The sequence below is a fragment of the Amblyomma americanum genome, chromosome 2 (assembly GCF_052857255.1).
Source record: "Amblyomma americanum isolate KBUSLIRL-KWMA chromosome 2, ASM5285725v1, whole genome shotgun sequence".
Classification (NCBI taxonomy): Eukaryota; Metazoa; Arthropoda; class Arachnida; order Ixodida; family Ixodidae; genus Amblyomma; species Amblyomma americanum.
The window spans coordinates 146,936,020-146,955,100 of NC_135498.1; the positions used below are offsets into that span (position 1 = coordinate 146,936,020).

The 19,081-nt window shown below is 48.1% G+C and overlaps 1 protein-coding gene across 1 annotated transcript in view; it reads left to right on the forward strand.

The window, feature by feature from the left end:
- The window catches only part of LOC144120132 (neprilysin-1-like), a 120,759-nt gene that overhangs the window by 43,497 nt on the left and 58,181 nt on the right, over positions 1-19,081 (forward strand). Inside the window, exons 9-14 of the mRNA XM_077652571.1 lie at positions 809-877; positions 8,048-8,107; positions 10,619-10,681; positions 11,894-11,977; positions 14,393-14,446; positions 18,360-18,560. Coding sequence (XP_077508697.1) covers positions 809-877; positions 8,048-8,107; positions 10,619-10,681; positions 11,894-11,977; positions 14,393-14,446; positions 18,360-18,560 — 531 coding nt within the window. The remainder of the gene's footprint in view (positions 1-808; positions 878-8,047; positions 8,108-10,618; positions 10,682-11,893; positions 11,978-14,392; positions 14,447-18,359; positions 18,561-19,081) is intronic.

Consider the following 19,081-nt stretch of genomic DNA (forward strand, 5'->3'; position numbering starts at 1 on the left):
TGTGTGTGTGTGTGTGTGTGTGTGCGCGTGTGTGTGTGCGCGCGCGCGTGTGTGTGTGTGTGTGTGTGTGTGTGTGTGTGTGCGTGTGTGTGTGTGTGTGTGTGTGTGTGTGTGTGTGTGTGTGTGTGTGTGTGTGTGTGTGTGTGTGTGTGTGTGTGTGTGTGTGTGTGTGTGTGTGTGTGTGGCACCTTAAATGTACAATTGCATCAGCTCACTGGACAGCGTTGAGAGGGGCTAGGCAAGGAAATATGCGCCGAGCACGCGCTTTTAATGATCTATAATTTCGTCTGGCGTTTAAAGGGAGCCAAGCAGCTGATGGCAGCAGGTTTTAGACGCCCAGTGGTACAATTTCAGCACCGGGGGACAGCAGATGGCCTGTATACCTCTGCACGATAGCTGAGCAGGGCTTTCCTTGTGGTTTTGACAGCCGTGTTGTAATTAAGTAGGCGTCACAAGTATGTCCGCTCAAAATTTGTTTCGGCAGACACCATCGCGCGCCGACCAGTGTTGTCGTCTGAAACCGGTGAAGCGAGCAGCGATGGCGAGAGGGAAAGAAGGCACTGAGTGGGTATGGACGAGCACGCTGCGTTAGCATGTTGTCCGAGGCGATCAGCACACCGGTGGACACCGAGGAAGCGTTTTAATTTATTGAGATTGACTTGAGTTTAGGTGCAAATACGCATTGGTGAACAAATTGTTCAAGCATGTGCGCCTGGTTGCCGTCAGTGTCACAGTGTAACCGAGAAACTCTTCAGAACTGATATATGGGGGGCAGATGACAAGCGTTTCTCCATCTCTCTTCCTGCAGCACCACAGGCTCTAGGCAGCGTCCCCCTGTACCTGGTTTCAAGAACCCGGATAAGGATTCGAAGTCCAGGTGATCACGTCTATCTGAATATTAACTCTATAAAATGTTTCCATAAAGTTTACTAGGCCAGAGCATCACTGTACAGATAAACCAGGAAGACGGGATTCTTGACAATATAAACAAAGTGAACAAGGGTCGAGGTGGTGCCTCATTCCCCTAGTCAACGTCTCGAGAAGAGATCTTGTCTTCGTCTGGACAAGACGAAGGTATATCCTCCTGACGATACGTTGGCTAGAGGGCTGAGGCGCCCCCTCGACCGTTGTTAACACATTTATTTTCATCTAGGCTAATGCTGTTAATAGGACAAGCGCTAACTTCTTTTTGCGTCAAGAACGAAAGCCGTATACAGATGTGGAAGTTTTTCCTTTATTCCTACACACGCTGTGTCACCTAAAGTGTTAACCATAAATAAAGACAACAGCATCTATGTAGATTCGACTAGTGCAGCTGTTTACGCGGTCATCTTGACAAGGTCCGAACATTTCTAAACGCGCCAGATTTTCAGTCGTAAACATATATTAGGGAACTGTTCTCTCCATCTTACAGCAAATTTTTTTATGTGAGGTTGTAGATCATGTGGAGAAACACCTGATTTCAATTTTTTCTTGAAAGAGACTTTAGCGTGCTTAATCTTTAAAAAATTATTAAAGCCCGCAGTATTTAAAAATTAATCCGTGATTATGCGTCCCCGCACCGGGATGCTAGCAAGCAAGGCGGACCGATTGAAGCAACACAATTGTACAAACCCCCAAAGACGCGGGTTCGATCCCGGCCCCGGCGGTCGAATTTCGATGGAGGCGAAATTTTAGAGGCCCGTGTACTGTGCGACGTCAATGCACGATAAAGAACCTCAGGTGGTCAAATTTCCGGAGCCCTTCACTACGGCGGCCCTCTTAGCCTGAGCTGCTTTGGGACGTTAAACCTCCATGGACCCATAAACCTAAACAATTGCACAAACCTGCAATGAACACGCAGAGACAGTTCTGCGGTTAGGGTACGCGGTCCTTCAGTTTGTTCGTATCACAATGCTGCAGACAGAGGGGTGAACGTTGGACGGCACGATATATTGCCTCGAATTCTGGTATTAATTGTCTGTTCACGCTCAAAGCCAACGGAACGCGGATTTATCTCTTTGTGACGTGATATGCAACCACACTTATCTCGAATGATCGCAGCCACGCTCAACTGCTTGCGCTTTGTTCCAGTATGTTGAAGTTGCCGTTTCGCCTTTTCCCGATGATTCGTTGCCAGCTCTGAATTGAGAGCGGTCGAGAGCGACAAGCATTATGTTCGACGTCTGCCGAGCATGCTTGTTTCTGTCGCCGCCGCCGAGTCGTATAATTATTTGTGCGCGCAAGACCGGCCAACAAACAGCTTTTTTTAATTTTTCGCTTTCTCCTTGACTTCCGGTCCGCCGTTACCACTACGTGACATTTGGTGGAAATGCTGACCTGCTGTTCTGCTTAGCCCGCCAAGATGGACCCTGGTGCCCAGTCAATGTGCGCTGTGCTTCGCCAGCCTCGTGAGCCCCCGATGTTCAATGGACAACCACACGTAGATGTAGAGGACTCGCTGGAGGTGTTAGACAGTGTGGCTGCGCTGAACGCTTGGGATAGCGAAGCAAAACTTCGGAATGTTTTTTTTTGCATTGGACGGCGCAGCAAGAACGTGGTTTGGAAATGAAAAGCTTTCCCTCACGACCTAGGAGACCAAGAAACAGCTACTATTGACGCTAAGGAGCGTCGTCCGGAAAGAAAGAGCAGATGTTCTGCTCCAGTCACGAATTCAACATCCAAATGAGGCCGTGACTGCGAATGTTGAAGAAATAAAACTTCTTTTTTCACTCGCAGGTCCCATCACGAGCGAAGAAGGTGGGTTTGCTAATGTAGGTTGTTAAGGAGGCTTCTTTCATAGGTATGGTCCTCAGTTCACCGAGGACCATCACAGAATTCAAGACAGAAGAGGCCACCATCGAGAGGATCCTAGATGCCAGAGCTCGGCAATGCAACTGGCAGCTACACATCTATGGCAGCTACCCCAATATAGTGTCAGCGACCAGTGGGAACTTACAGGAAGTCATCCGCGAGGTTGTGCAGGAGGAGCTTCGCCGACTTCTACCTTCCTCACCCCATGCTGCTTTACTAACGAACCTCGTTCGTGAAGTCTATAAGGCCTTGGGCGTCCTTAAGGCAAGAACCTCGACCGCACTGCCACATGCCATGACTTGTGCCGGCACGGTACGTAGCCAAAGACTTCCGGCCAGCCTGCGCCAGGGGCCCTACGTTCTTCCCGAATGACAACAGTAACCCGCCTGTCAGTCCATGTTCCTGCAAGCTTCGCCAAGCAAATAAAAACACCGGAAAACCCCGACCAGCGTCGCCCACTCTGCTTTCACTGCGGTCAGCCCGACCGTATCCTCCGGCACTGTCCATAGAAGCAAATAGGGCTTCGTGGCTTTTCTTTTGACACTCAACGACCACGCCTCGACCAAAGACTTCGAGAGATAGACAACTGCTTCCGTCGAGAGGAATACGCGCCAAGCTGTTGGCCCCGCTCACAGTAGCCACCAATCGCACGCTTCGTATGCCAAGCCGCAGCCACGCAGAGGCCATCCATAGATCCCCCAGACCTCGCAGAAGAAACTAAAGACAGTAACCTTTGGAATGATGTTGCTCACGAGCGAAGCGTCGAATATCCTCCACCGACAGTGCACGAAGACGCCGTCCTCAATACGCCGACACCGCATACAACGATCACCTCAACCACAACGAGACCCGTCTTCTGATTGATACTGCCACCGAGCGAATTCACGACATACCCTAGCTACGTTCACAGCACCCGAAGAAACTAAGACCAGAAATCAAGACCAACTTTTAGTGCGTGGACACGAAGCACCGACCTTGAAGTGGCTGTCGACAGTCGCGCGGTAATTGTGTTAGTGAACGCAAGAAAGTACTGCTCTGTCATCAGTGGCACCGTTTGCAGCTCAGCTTAAGGACGGGACGACCACTTGGAATGGCCTAAAAATCCGCACCGCCGAAGGCCACCTTGTTGCGTCGTCAGGAAACTGCACCGCAAGGCTAGCAGTCAGCGCATATACTTATACCCTGTAACTTTCATAATCCGGCAACAGTGTTCCTGAGCCGTCATCTTACGCATTATTGGCGCCAGCAGGTCTCGAGGATTGCCACCAAGACAGAATCGCTCGCCAGGTGTCTGCGGGGTGCATTTACTGCGCTCGCCTGGTAGTTGCTGCGTAGGACAAGCGGGGAGCAGGGTTCTCCGAAAATCCGTTTAAGGAGTCGCTGTCGCCGGCAACGAAGTGGTTCCGGCTGTCTTCCGATTCTCCCCGACGCCTCCACTGACCCGACTACTCCTGGGTTCACGGGCACATCACCAGCGTGGGAACGGATTGCCACAGTGGCTCATCTGCAGGCTTCGCCGGCCATCGCTGGCAGAACCACTGGGGAATTTCTCCCGACGGGACGCTCCGGATTTGTGCCTTTGCTTCTTCGAAGTTCACCGATCGGCGGAGAGCGGGCCGAACACCTGACGTCTCCTGCCAGCTCGGCGGGGTCCTAGCCGCATACCCCTCTCCCTCGGGCTCAACTTATGCCAGCGGCGTGTCCATGTGTGCGGAGGTGTCTGTTTGTGTGTGATAGTGAAAGTTTTGTCCACACCCACCACGGCGAGGGCGTCCCGTACCTGGGGAATTTAGGGAAGACGCAGTCTATAAAACTGGTCTGTAGATGCAGTTGAAGCAGCTTACTTCGGAACTCAAAGCCTTGTGATTATGTAAAATAAACCAAGTCTTCTTTCTCCACTAACGAACCCTTCACTCAGCGGCACTCCTGTCCAGGTCGGAGCGGGCGTCATATTGACCGAGGTTGTGTCGAGAAGGGACTCCGATCCCCACCTTCAACAGCATATACTTTTTGACTGAGATTCGTTCGGTAATCGGCCTTCAAGCCAAATTCATCACTTTTCGACAGAGGAAGCCCTACCTTCGAAGACAGCACTAGAGTATCCCGTCAGCTTGAGTGTGCTCGATGAAGAAGTGAGCGTTCCACTCCGGTCATGCGTCATCGTGCCGGTGGGTGCTAGGATTTCCGAAAACATCCAGGGCATCATCGAGGGAAACACGCAGTTGCTCTTAGATCGAGAACTGGCCATCACTCGAGGCATCTCCCATTTTCGAAGTGGATGAGCTGATGTGCTGGTGTCAAACTTCAGCGAATAATACTGATACCTCGACAGAGGAACGACAGTAGCCTTCATAGACGAACTATCCGAGGTTCGAGACCACACAGCATGCTTTGACCGATCCGCAGAAGATTTGCCTAACCAATCGAACTCGCCTACCTTCGGCATCAACACAGCTCTACTACGGAGCCGGCAGCAGCAAATCAGCGCTCTTGTACAAAGTTACAGCGAGTGTTACGTCGTCATCGAAGGTGCAACAAACGCCCATTGCCGAACATCGCAGTGTAATCGACAAACACGCCCTAACTCCCCGCAAAACACCGAGTCATCCGGAACCAAGTGGAAGAAATGCTTACTGATGACGTCATCCAGCCATCGAAAGAAAGAAACCTGGGTTGGGTTACGACCTGGGTCTCAAACCAACCCAAGACGCCCAAGTTCCACCCATGGCAACACCATCAATAGCACCTGCCTTGTTACACCAGCACCAATAGCACCAATGTTCCAATAGCACCTGCCTTGTTCCACTCACCTGCTTACTTCGGTGGCTCACTTGCCAAGGTGTAGCCAATCATAACCAGGCGAGAACCTGGGGTGCTAATCAGGTGGCACCACCCCTAACCGCACCGAGCTAAACGGAATGAGCAACAGCGGTTAGGAGGAGCACGTGATTCGTATGATGCTTGCACATCGGCTAAACGAAAGAAGTTGGGGTGGTTCCTTGCTTCTAGTGGGTGATATTAACAAAGACATCCACAAGCATCCCAACTTTGTCAAGGCGTTTGAAGACTACTTTAGCCTAAGACTGGCTAATAACAGTGGCATGCTTACGACGCAGGAGGGGGGGGGGGACATGCATAGACTTAAATCTACAACAAAACCGTGGTGTCCAGCATCAATGCCCTCTCCAACTACTTTACGGACCACAAGACTGCGCTTATAACCTTAGATGAAAACGGATGCACCGAACACAGAGCACATTTCTGAGCACAGTGTCCAATATTTGTCCAAATACCCCCTTATATTTGTCCAATTACCCCAAAACAAAGCCTTTTGCGCCACGGCGCCTCAGAAGTCTCATCATGGAGAGGGGACGGACGCGCTTATCCAAGCCATTTTGTACAGCCACACAAGCCACCGACGAACTACTGCGTATCATCCGCATACCAACGGACTTACGAAGCGTCCGAACAAAACTATCACTGACATGCTCGCTATGCATGTGGACAGTGAACACAAGACCTAGGATGACATACCCCCTTACGTCAGTGTTGCGTACAACACCGCTGTGCGGGAAACTCCGCAGATGACACCGTTTAGGCTCGTCCACGGCAGGGAAGCAACTACCACGCTTGGCGCCATGCTCCCAAACATAACCGAAGAAGAGAACATAAACGTCACTGCCTATCTTCACTACGCAGAAGACGCGCTATGGCTTTCCCAGCTACGGGCAAGGACCACCAGAGCACCGACGCCCAACGCTACAATCTACGCCGACGCCACGCGGAACACAAGCCCGTTGAGCGTTTCTGAGTGTGGATGCCCATTGTGCGCGTCGCACTGGGAGAAAAACTACTGCACCGCTATGTCGGCCCGTACAAGGCTATTCGGTTACTAATTGAACTAATCTATGAAGGAATGGGAGCATCCCAGCGACGCCGTTCAAAACCAGAAGTTATCCATGTCGTCCGTAAAATACCGTATTACGAGCGCTAAAGGACACTGCGTTTCAATTCTTCTCATGTTTATTTTGTACTGTCCCTCTTAACTTTTTTTTTCTGCTGGGGCTCGGGTTTTCTTAAGCTCCTGGTTGACGCTTTTTCGAGCGGTAATGCCGCGAATATTGCATTGCTTGCTTGTTCACGCTCAAAGCCGCCGGCAGGCTATTTTATCAGTTTGTTTGTGATGCTATATACGATTAGACTTATCTCGAATGTTCGCAGCCACGCGCAGGTGCTTCCACTTTGTTCTCTTTTGTTGTAGTTACATTGGTGCCTCATCTTGATAGTTCCTTGCCAGCTTTAAATTGAGCGCGGCCGAGAGTGGCAGGCATTCTGTTCGACGACCGCCCAGCACGCTTACTGATCGCCGCCACCGCGTCATTCAGTTGTTTGTGGGCGCCGGTCTGTCCAATAAACAATTTCTTTTGGAAGCCCTTCTCGCTGTCTTCTTGCGTGCCAGGCTGCCGTCACCGCTACGTGACAATATTTGCCATGATCACGGCCATGCTGCAGCATTATGAATTTAACAAAACTAAGAGCCGACGCATAAGCCAACGGTTTAATCATCCAATATTTGTAGAAACCAAATACAGCGTTGAGATGACCCTTCACTGTTAGCATCCTGGTCACTCGGGTTCCCTCAAGTTGGAAACATATGTTGGCGAACGGGTATGTTGTAGAATTCACCTGCTGAGGTTGCTCCTCAGTCTAGATTAGGAAGAAGAGGTGACACAAAACAGTGGCTCAGTACAAAATGTGACAACGAAGCGGTTACGAATTCCGAATGCTGACGCAGGTCTTCTGAACGTGGGGAAAATATTGCATCAAGATTAAATGGGCTTATTTCAAAAGTACTAGCTTGTGGGAAGCCTGATCGAATGTTTCCGAAAATCTTGAAAAATGCAGTTTTCAAGGGAGCGGTGGTCGAGGATTGGAAGGGCACGTTAGATGGATTTCCTGATTTATAGTGTGGAACTATCTTTGTTACTTTCAAGCGAGTAGGAATTTCACCGATATTAATCTTACTGCATTAACTGTTCTTGCGGTTAAACAGCGCCCCGCTATCGTGTTTTTTTACCAACCACAATCATAGGCTCTGACCGAACAGCGCTACACGATATGCCTTAAATCGTCCACTCTCGCCTGATGCATTTCCGTCCAATTTTATTAATGTTTTTCCGGCTCAAGCGCCATGGCTGCATAGCTAAATATAACCTGAAGTTCTGTAAGATAACGCCGCTTTTTCTTCGAGCAGTTCCGGCGCCGGGACGCTGCCAGGAGGCCTCAGGAAGCAATCGACGGGATCCAAATCAAGGTGACGCTGGAAATTCCTGGCTTTTAGAGGAAGCCTCTACGGCCCATTAAGGCGTTTTAAGCGATAGATTAAGCAGCTCGTCGGCTCACTAAGTTGAGATGCACCGTAACGCTTGGTCTGGCAAAACCTACAGCTGCACCAGAGTTCCCCGCTAAATTTAGCGGACGTGCTGGTGCTTTGTAGCGATGGCTTAGGAGCTCGTTGGCTCGCCGGAGAAAGAGAGAGAGAGCTTTATTTGTCACAGGTGCCGGGAATTAGGGCAGGTGGGTCCTGTGTGGCCCCCAGGGGGGAGGGGGGCGATGTCGTGGGCCCAGGAAATGAGTGCAAGTTGAGTGGTCTACCCAGAAATAGGTTGGAGCGCCGAAAAGAACAACACACAGCAAGTGAGACTTGACAGGCACAACTTTCAACTGTTTTTTTTTATTACCGCAAATGCGAATGAATACAAGGACAACAATCAAGATCGGTAGCAAGAACCACACATGCGCGTGTGGGTTTTACAAAAAAAGTGGATAAAGATAGGTGAGGCACACCGGTATCTCACCCCTGTGTATCTAAAAAAGCAGTATCATTCTTATAAATGGTGATGGATGGGGCACTAACACAATCACTACAGTTGCTTTTAATATAGAAGGCCTCGAACAGTTTACAGGCTGTCTGGTCCTTACTTCTGTTTAAAACTTTCGTTTCTTTCAGCCTTTCTTCACACTTAATCTTTCTTGCGTCTCCGCTGGCTTTACAATGATGCGGCAAATCTGAACCAGTACCATTTTGTAAATCCCTATTATGTTCTGCTCATCGGTCGTTAATACAGCGGCCGGTTTGTCCAATGTATTTCCGCACGTGAAGGAATCTGACAGACGACTGAGTGGCCTTGTCTAGCTTGTTTAGGAGTTGGTCCTAGCTTTCCGCAAAGGCTCGCCAAGATGACGTGCGCAGCAACTAGGCTATACTGTAACACTTGGGAAGTCTACACGGGTGCTGCGACGACGCGGGAGAAGGCTCGCCAAGATGACGTGCGCAGCAACTAGGCTATACTGTAACACTTGGGAAGTCTACACGGGTGCTGCGACGACGCGGGAGAAGGCTCGCCAAGATGACGTGCGCAGCAACTAGGCTATACTGTAACACTTGGGAAGTCTACACGGGTGCTGCGACGACGCGGGAGAAGGCTCGCCAAGATGACGTGCGCAGCAACTAGGCTATACTGTAACACTTGGGAAGTCTACACGGGTGCTGCGACGACGCGGGAGAAGGCTCGCCAAGATGACGTGCGCAGCAACTAGGCTATACTGTAACACTTGGGAAGTCTACACGCGTGCTGCGACGACGCGGGAGTCGGCGTCCTTGAGCCAGATCGGCGCCATTGATGGCAAGCTAAAGTTTCTTGTAGCTCGGAGAGGTAGTGGTCGTAGTTAGCAGCCCAATGAGGGTGCTAGTCTTAAACGAAACCTGTCTTTGCGACATCGCGAAAGAGAGGCATTGATTTCTTTTTGTCCTACATCAGGTGTTGGTCACCACAAGAAATTTTTAGCAACTACTTACGCTCTATGCATTTGAGAGAACTGTAAATCAAGTGTGTTTTTAACACAAATCTTTTTGGCCACCATGTTTTTCCAGAGGCCAGCTAGGTGCTAGAAGATGTTGGCTTGAAGTCACTTTTAGTGTTATGAAATTAATACTTTTATTCGAGATTCTTTTCACGCTTATGTTTTCAGATTATTTTAATTTTATTTGAATCGTATGTCGCATGTCGTTCGTTCTTTGTGGCTTACGTTTGGAGTAAGCATGCCATGTTGTAACCTCCATTTGAAGGAATTCCCTCGAGTGACGTAGTTACCTTGGAAATAAAATATGCGGAATCTGCCGTGGTGCTACGCTGGATGCCGTATGAAGACCAGCGCCTAAAAGAGGTAGCAGTGGCGAGGAAAGAAAGGGTGCTAGGGGAGTAGATTGTTGGCTACAACAAGTAGGCTTCTTTTTGTTTGGTGGCCGTTTCGTAATTTCGATGAATTCTGCTTAGGGAGCATTCAAACTCTACGTTGTTTTAAGGTCGTTACTTGGAGGAAACGCTTAGCATAATGACTTTAGGATCCTGCATAGCTCAAAAGCTGCACCGAAAACTGCACTGCTTGCGTTAATGACGTCTACGAACATGAAAAAAAACCACATGTTTTTGTATGTGTGGCGGAATGTGGCCTAAAGTGTATTGCATTTAGAAGACAAGAGTGGCGTGGCAGCCATTTAGACACTCATACAAAGTTTATTTCATGGATATTTATGCTCAAATGATCAGAAATATGCGAAGAAGCACAATTTCATTTTTTGGTCGTATGTGCGAAGGGACGTCTATATCGAGAGCAAAGATTTGATGCTGTGAGCTTTGTTTATTGTTACGTAGCTACAGTCCTGAGGTTTTTTTTTGATCCAATGATTTCCTCTTCACATCTGGGAATGAAAGTTTAGGACAGAGTCATTGAAGGCAGAGTCACTGAAGGTGCCCACTTGCAGTGATAAAGAAGCCGAAGTTTTCCCTGCTGGCATGAAGGAGAAGACCAGCAGTTCCAAGTCAAGGTGGGTGAAACTGCAAGTTGTGCGCAGTTATGACACTTTTCCACATGTTTTAGTCTTAATTTGTAGTAGATAACAAACAGTTGCCAGCACCCGCGATGGAACCGAATAATTTCCCAGCTGCGTCTGCTGAGTGCTGAGCTTCCCTTAGTGCACATTTTCCTGTTGAGTTCTCAGCTCACTTCCTTTTTTCTTCTTCAGCAGCTTGTTGGTTTGTTATAAATTTCTTTCCTTCATAATTTCTTAGCAACTGGAGTTGCTTAACAACGTATATAAGGAAGTTTTGCAGCTTTGTGTTCTCCGGGCCGTCTCGAAGCCTGTACGCATGATCAAGCGCTAGGCAGCGGCTTTCACAATTCTTTCTTCGCATTCGCTAGCTAGTCCGTATTGTAAGCCTTAATCCGTTGTTCGCATCGTATACACCCTCGTAGTACGAGCTAGCTGTTATGCAACAGAGCTTGTTTTCTGGAAAATAAGCAAGAAAAAACAGTGTAATAATCTAGGTCACTGTCTGGTGGTGTGGTAACGCTTAGTCCTGCTGCAAAAGGCTTAAATGAGATTTTAGATGTCTACGTAATAGACGCTTCAGGCATATCGATGTAACTTGGTTGTTACGGAACGGTTCACTTTGTTTTTATAGTGTAGCTTTTATGGGACAGATCATATAATTCTGTTGCGCGCATGTGTCAAAGGTTGCATAAGTATGAGTTATGAAAGCACAAGTTATCAGCAACGCTTCAGGGTATTTCCACTAGGATGTGCATTCTAACAGGTGCATATACGGTCTCTTGGCAGAACGAACTGAAATTCCGCCTCCATGTTAGAAAACATTAGAATAGTGATTATGTTAACCTTCCACGCATCAAAACTTAGAATACGCATTTGGTGGCGCTCTGTTGCAAGGAATAACCACCCTTCTTGGCACACCAGAGAAAGAGGTCTGTACTGAAGTTTGCTACTTCTCCTTTTTTATTTTAGTTTTGTTCAAATGAACTCCATTTGGTTAGCGGGTGCGAATAGGTTTCTATTGAACAATAAAAATATTTCCGCCGCATCCCCGCCGATATGCGTACATGCTGTGTCTGCTTTCCTGTTTCACGAGATGTCGAAAAATAAACGGTGCTCACCGCTTTCTGTCGAGTGTGGACTGTTTTACTTCTGTGCACTTATGCATGATCCATTGGTTGTATGCTCTGGTTTTGCCCATGTTCACAGTGGGCAGCGCAGTGGCGGCAGTTCACGCCAGGAGGGTCCACCTTCCTTTCCGATCATCGGCGACAGCCCCCGTGCGGCCGGACGGTGAGTGCGAACTGTCCCTCAACGCTCAACGTCCCATCACGTACACCCAAGGATGCAAGTACTACGATTATGGCGGATGACACTGCACAAAGCACGACGATATCAATGTCGCTCACTATGTCTGCCGCAACACCTTTCAAACTGAGTTCGCACTTCTGAATATTATTATTATTGTTTTAAAATTTGCTGGGCGCTTGTCATGTCGCCAATTCAATGACCTAATGTTTGCCCACCAGAGCCAGTGTTACCAGCCAAAGCTAATACGCTTTGGTGCGGACTTGAAGTGCCGTGATGAAGGCTAAGGATTTATTTCTGAATTAGAAGCGTTAACCGAAGACAATTGAGGTTGAACGGCGGCCTAGATATTTAAACGGCCAACAAAAACTGCCATCAAAGTACTGTCAACGCCGTACTGAAACGCGTTTCAGCACATCAATGTGACTTTCATTGAAGGAGGTTCGGTGATTTGGTTCTGACACTTTCTGTCGGGTGCCCACTACGTACACGGAATCCGAATATGTGACAGTGTTACGATGCTCGATCACCTGAAAGACCTCGGACATCGCGTTGGCTCTCTGACGAGGAATGCATGGCGACTTCACCGGATGCATTGCAATTAACGCCGCGTTTAGTTGTAATTGTTTCATCCAAATCGAACGGTTGCGCAGTAGTTATAGTACCTGCTTCAAGGAGCCGTGTGGGCTAAGAACACGAGTGGGCATGCTCGTTGGCACGATCATCCTACTGCGACCTTGACTTTGACAGTGTGACCTTAATTCTACATTTCCTTCAGTGTTTTTTTTAGTAAAATAAGAGGCTGTATAATCGAGACACGCTTTTAAAGATTTTGTTGCTAGTGATGCCATTTTACTTTTTGTTAAAGTGTCTTTTTTTAATTGCGCAAATGTTCCTTCGGCACAAGAGAGTCATATATAAAAATTCACCCCTGTGTCGGCTATAAATGCCAAAAGACTCGGTGTTTGGGCCCATGAATATAAATTCGTGTGTCTGGGGGTCGGCTTTGGTGGTAACCCTGACTGCCGAAATGTCGCTTGCGTGCCACCCAAAGTCCGGGGGAAAGTGGATTAAAATTATTGATTTGTTACACGTACTTTAATTAAATGCTTAGGCATCACAACTGAAAGCGATGCGCATCCGTGTATTCGTTTCCTGAAGCTGGAATTCAGAATGTCTGGAATTCAGCCGCTTCTTTTCGTTTTCTTGCTGTCTCACTTTCTTGACAGAAAGGTCTTCAGTGTAGTCGTTTGGGTTCACCGCGATGTAAGATTACCTGTGACGTCGCTCATGATGTAAATAAGAAATTCTGGTCGTCTAGTTTTTAGCAATTCTCTTTGTGATCGAAGCAACCAGCTTGACAGGTTAGAATACTTACTTAAATTCATGGAGAGCTTGTTAACGGCAATTAAGTCAGCGTGACAAAAGGAAAAAAAAATACAGCGGTTAACGTCGCGTAAGACAAGTGCCAATAAGGCGTTCTACAGACAAATTATAAGCTGCGGGCATCAGCCTCGATGTCCGTTTTTCTTTTACATAGAGCTGATTGTGAGCACGTAGCAATGACCTTGAACCGTCTTTTGTCCTCCCGTGATCACCGAAGTTGAGCGCGTGCACGAAATGAAATCGGCTAGTCCTCTGCGGAGCTTTTCAGGGCAGTCCGTTGGACGAACTCAGTGACTTCGGACATGCACTGTGAGACGTGAAAGGATCAGAGCGAAATTTTTTACCGCAAGATTTGCAGAAATGAATTTTCGCGTTTCCTGCGCAATTTTATTTCGCAATGACGCTTCGATTTTTTCTATTTTTCTCGAGTATGCGACGCTTTCAGTTCCCATTCTCGGCATTTTGAGTCAAACATACCAAGATGAAACTGAAAATGGCACTGAAGAAGAAACTGAAGTTAATTTATTCCGCAAAGGTATAGAAGAAAAAGTTACCACGGCCCACGCTGAATTGAAACTGACACCGGAGTGATGCCAGTAGCTTGGTCCGCTGGCGCGTTAGGACACTGGGTCGTCACCGAACCGTTGAAAGCAGCGTTCTAACAGTTAGGGAGTTCCAACTTCACGAACACTCTAAACACAAATATATCTATATGGGAGTAAAAAGGGATTACGCTCTCTTCTAGCTTACTCCCTTTTATGAAAACGAGTGTAGCAGAGGACAGCTCAATCTCTTTTTACACTTTTCTATTCAGAGTGCAACGTTCCATAAAGCAGTGGACGATTGGAGGACAAGCGCTGTGGGCCAACCTGCTAAAGGCATATGGAAAGCCCGTGCGGTCTATCATGTGCTCACGTATCGTGCCATCGCAATCGTGATCACATCTCTGAAATCTTCGCAGCGACGACGGTTACGATGACCGGTATAACACCTGGGCCATAATTTTCGATGCAGGGGCACACCGCCGCCTCCTGGAGTGAAGGAAAAGTCGGCCTCTTCCAAGCAAAGGTATGCGCGGTCACGGAGCGAGAAATCAGCCTCGATAAAGGGTCGACTTCGCGATGTCTCGAAATTAAGGAGGTACCCCTTGCGCACCTTCGGTTGTTCAGCATATTTGACTGAGAAGTGTTCAGTCTTACCACAGACGCTATTACCTGCAGTCAGTATGCTTATGTTACGCTTGCTTATACTTAATTGGGTAGACTTCCGGGCATCGAAGTGCAATATCGACCGGAAAACGCCGGGCGCAGAACGGTTTCGATGAATTCATAGCAAACGACTGCAGCTCAGTAATCATGCTCGCTTTCCTAAGGCCGCGAACATTAACTTCCAAACAAAACAAAAATCTTTCCGACAAGTGTCAGGATGACCCTCTGGGGCGCCTTGCTCATTTTGCGGTAATGTACACGTTGTTAATAGCAGGCCGGATGCTGGCTGGACTTTGCACCGGTGGTGTTTGTTGGCATCGCCGTATGAAGCTGCGGCGACTACGGTAGCATTGTGCACAATTTCTCAGACTATATCACAGGTGACCGCTCGTAAGTTATCACCATCGGTAGCCATTGAATCGCGGTGAATTGCCGAGAGCACTTGGAGTAGTCTTTCGAATTGGTAGGCTCGCGTCTGCAGGGTGCTCTCGATAGCTGCCGCTTCGGCGGCGAATACAGTCTAAGTAGGTGGTGTGCTGCGTATCAAATGGCGCCTTTTGCTTCTCGCTTGAGGGCTACTTTTTATCTGCCGTGTAACAATCAATGCCCCAGAAACCACCTATTTCTGCCACCTATAGTCGTGGACAAAAATTTGCGGGATGCGAATTTGCAGAAAAAAATTGGCGGTGGTTTAGCTCTGGTTAAAGCTGGAGTGACGCAATATCTACAGCTGGCCGAGTGTAAATTGCTCAGTTGAATCGCTAAGTCAGACTTTCGCCGCTCCGTTTCGCTGGGCGTTCCTCCCTCATCTTCGTCCCACTTGACACGGCGCATGCGCACAGCTGTGGCAGCTCGGTTTCGCCGGCAGCAGCAGCTGCTCCGCACCACGTGATTAGCCACGGCGCCGCGTCGCCTGAAGTTGCTCCGCACCACGTGACCAACCACGTGACAGCGTGGCGGCGCAGCCACGCTGAAGGCTCGAAGTGATACCCTAATGTAGCTATCGCTACAAAATTATTTTAGCGTAGCCTCGCTAGTCAGTAAGATAGTATTCTGCTAGCAGATGGAGAACGCATGTTCCCCCATGCTTTCATGCATTTCATTGACCTCATACGCCTGACCTGGCCACAATGTTTTTTTTTTGCGCGAATACCCATCCCGCATACTTTTGTTCATGACTGTACATGCTGACCATTTTGTTTCAGCTTCGGAGCATAAACTATAGGAGTAGTTCAGCTCTTCGCTCACATATAATGTCCGTAAATGTGTCCAAGCGGTGTATTTTAAATGTGATGTCTACAGAGAAATATTCTGGTTAGCTTACATTTCATAGCCAAGCCGTCCTTCACCAGGAATGTCCATCTCGGTTTATGAACTTCGGAGCATAGAACAGCCTTTACATCTGTCCAGTTCTCCTGGATTATTGCCAGAGGACCCATTGAAGGCAGCAAATTTCCTGCGCTGAAGGAAGGTGATCGGACTGGGATCGGATATAGAGTGACGGTCGATGTCGCAGTGTCCTTGGGAATCGAGTACGTAGGTGTCCGGGGTCACGGGGAAGCTAGTGGAGACGCAGGCTGTGCAGAGGCTTCTTAATGGTATGGTCGGCTTCGGTGGCTTTTCTGGTGTGGCTTCCTTATGCGCGATTTTAGCAACCGCGCTTGCTGCAGTGTATGGCGCGCACTTTCGACAGATGTCATGCTGTGCATGGTGACAACACGGAGACAAAAGTTTGCGTATGGCTGTGACCTGCTTATTCAGGCTTTATTTAAAGAGGGGGGGGGGGGGGGGTCAGAAAGAGTTTGAATCGCTGAAAGGAAAATGTAATGCGCCGGCTGTACCGACAAGTGCACTCTCGAAGATCGCAATGACGGAACTTGTTGGACGCTCGCTATTTAAGCGGAACTTGGAACATGGATGATTTTGTTTGTATATAATTGTAAAACTATCGTACAGCAGAGAGTCACCCGTAAGTTATTACGAATTTCAAATAGAATGTAGCGATGCGAAAACTGCCGTACGAGAAGTATTTCTTTTTGTCTGACAAATAAAAGGATGACGATGCGACGAACTGGCTTCAAAGAAGAAGGCAGGCATTAAAAAAAGATAACAGATCTTGCGGCAATAATAAAGCTGGCTGGAAACGTCTCAGTGCAATGGGCAAGCACAAATATTTGAGAGAAAGAAAAGTGCAGAACTAAGTGTGAGATCATAAATGAGATAAAAGGCAGAATCAACGAACATGCCCTTTTTGTACCTTTCACTTCACGTACGGCTATAGATTCTCAGAGTTCCCAGAAGTAACAAGAAACTAAAGAATACGCGAAACGACTAGAATTCAAGAACCAGAGAGTAAGTGGCACTTATGTGAGCAGAGGCTTGTAAGTCAGCACTTCTGCGCTATACGACTGCGCATTACACGCTGAAAATTGTCAACGAAGACAAAGAAATACGAGTTTTCTTCAATGAGGAAGCACTGCGCAATGCAGGATTCACAATCTGCAACATTGTCGGACCAAAATTTTGAAAATTTGAAAATTGTAACATTCTGCCATGGAAATATTGAATTATTCTGATGTGTAGCGAAATTTTTACCTTAAAATGTTTACATCGATAGCATGGAACACTTAAGACTGCCATAGAAATCCAACGGGGAACGCCTGTGACGATAGCAAAAACTTTAATAGAAAAATATGCAAGACTGCCGTCGGGTGATTTGTGAATATATTGATTGTTATAGTGAAATCTTACATTATATGAAAAAATTGCGTCCATCAAAGGTTTCCTGTTCAAAAATATTTTTTTTCAGAATTGTTGTGTATGCATAGCAGGCAGAACCTGAAAAAGAATATTAAGATCAAAAAAGGCCTTTTGACCAAATAACTGCTGCAGTTAGCACCCGGAATCTCGAGGAAAACTGATTTTCAGGAGTTCCACTGCCTAATTTTTTCACAGCCTTGTTCAAAATTACGTTCGCAAACAAAAAACCGGTGGCTTAGCTCCGGTTAAATCTGGAGTGACGCGATAGCTACAGCTGACCGAGTGGAACTTGGTCACTTGACCAACCACGTGACGAACCACGTGATCAGCCACGGCGCCGCGCCGCCGGCAGCTGCTCTGCACCACGTGACCAACCACGTGACAGCGTGGCGGCGCCGCCACCACCAAGGCGCCGCCATGCTGAAGGCTCGAAATGCTACCGTAATATAGCTGTCGCTACAAAATTTACACAGATTGCTATGTGATGAACTTCCTTAGGGGTGGCGTGTTGTGCAAGCCGCTGTCGAAAATTTCATAACAGAGTATGAAACGCAGACGCGCCCAAGAAAGGGAACAGTGGTAGCCTTGTAGTAGCTTGACCATCGGCCTCGTATGTCGGAGGCGCAGTGTTCGATCCTCCAGTGCCGCCGTGTACGCAGTGGTGTTAAAATGGGCTCAAAATTTCCTGCCTTGGGTGAAATGATTGAAAAAAAATTGGCGGTGGTTTAGCTCTGGTTAAACCTGGAGTGATGCGATAGCTACAGCTGGCCGAGTGGAAGTTGGTCACCTGACGAACCAGGTAATCAGCCACGGCGCCGCGCCGCCGGCAGCTGCTCCGCACCAGGTGACCAACCACGTGACAGAGCGGCGGCGCAGCCACAGGGTGGCGGCGCCGCCACGCTGAAGGCTCGAAATGCTACCGTAATGTAGCTATCGCTACAAAAAAACACTCTGTTTCCAATGACATGTTTATATAAGTTGCGTGCGCTTAATTCCACTATTTTTCGACGCAGCGGCAGTTCAAGCGGCACCGCTGGCGGGACCGGGACTGGAGCTCAAGACGCTTCAGGCTCTGTGAGGGGGACGGGACCGCGCATAGTCCCCGAGTCAGAGGCTGACGTAGCACAGCCGCCGTTCATGGCCGCTGCAGATGAAGCCGAAGTCGTGCCGCAAGGAATGGAGGAAAACCAAGCTATGGCGCCCGCAGTAGCTGCGTGAGCTGCATCTGTCTAGCGTGATGCTGCGTTGGTTTCTCCAATCGGCCTACGTTAATTATTAATGGCCTAACTGTGCGCAGCAGGAATTTATGCAGCAACCACAGTCCTCCGAAAGAGAGGTGAAAGGCTATAAATAAGAAATGGTGCCAGTCAAGCATACTCAATATATCCAGTTTTTATCAGCGCAGATTTGCACGCAACACTCAGATGAATTGGGAAGCACACGCCATAAGAATTAAAGAGAAGTACTTCGTAATCTTCTATTCTCTGGACGCATTAGAGCTTTAACCAGCCAAGCGCAGGAATAGCAGCACATGATTGAACATTCAGAACACACTCAGTAGAACTTCAAACTTAGGTGTGATATGAAGAAAACTAAATAAATTATCAATAGCACCGGGAGGTAGCAACAGTGTATGTAGGGTTGCGATGTAATGGAAGTATTAAGGAAGAAATTACGCATGTCTAGGTGACTTACTGACCACAGGTCCAAAATTTCCAGTAGATTAACGAAAAAT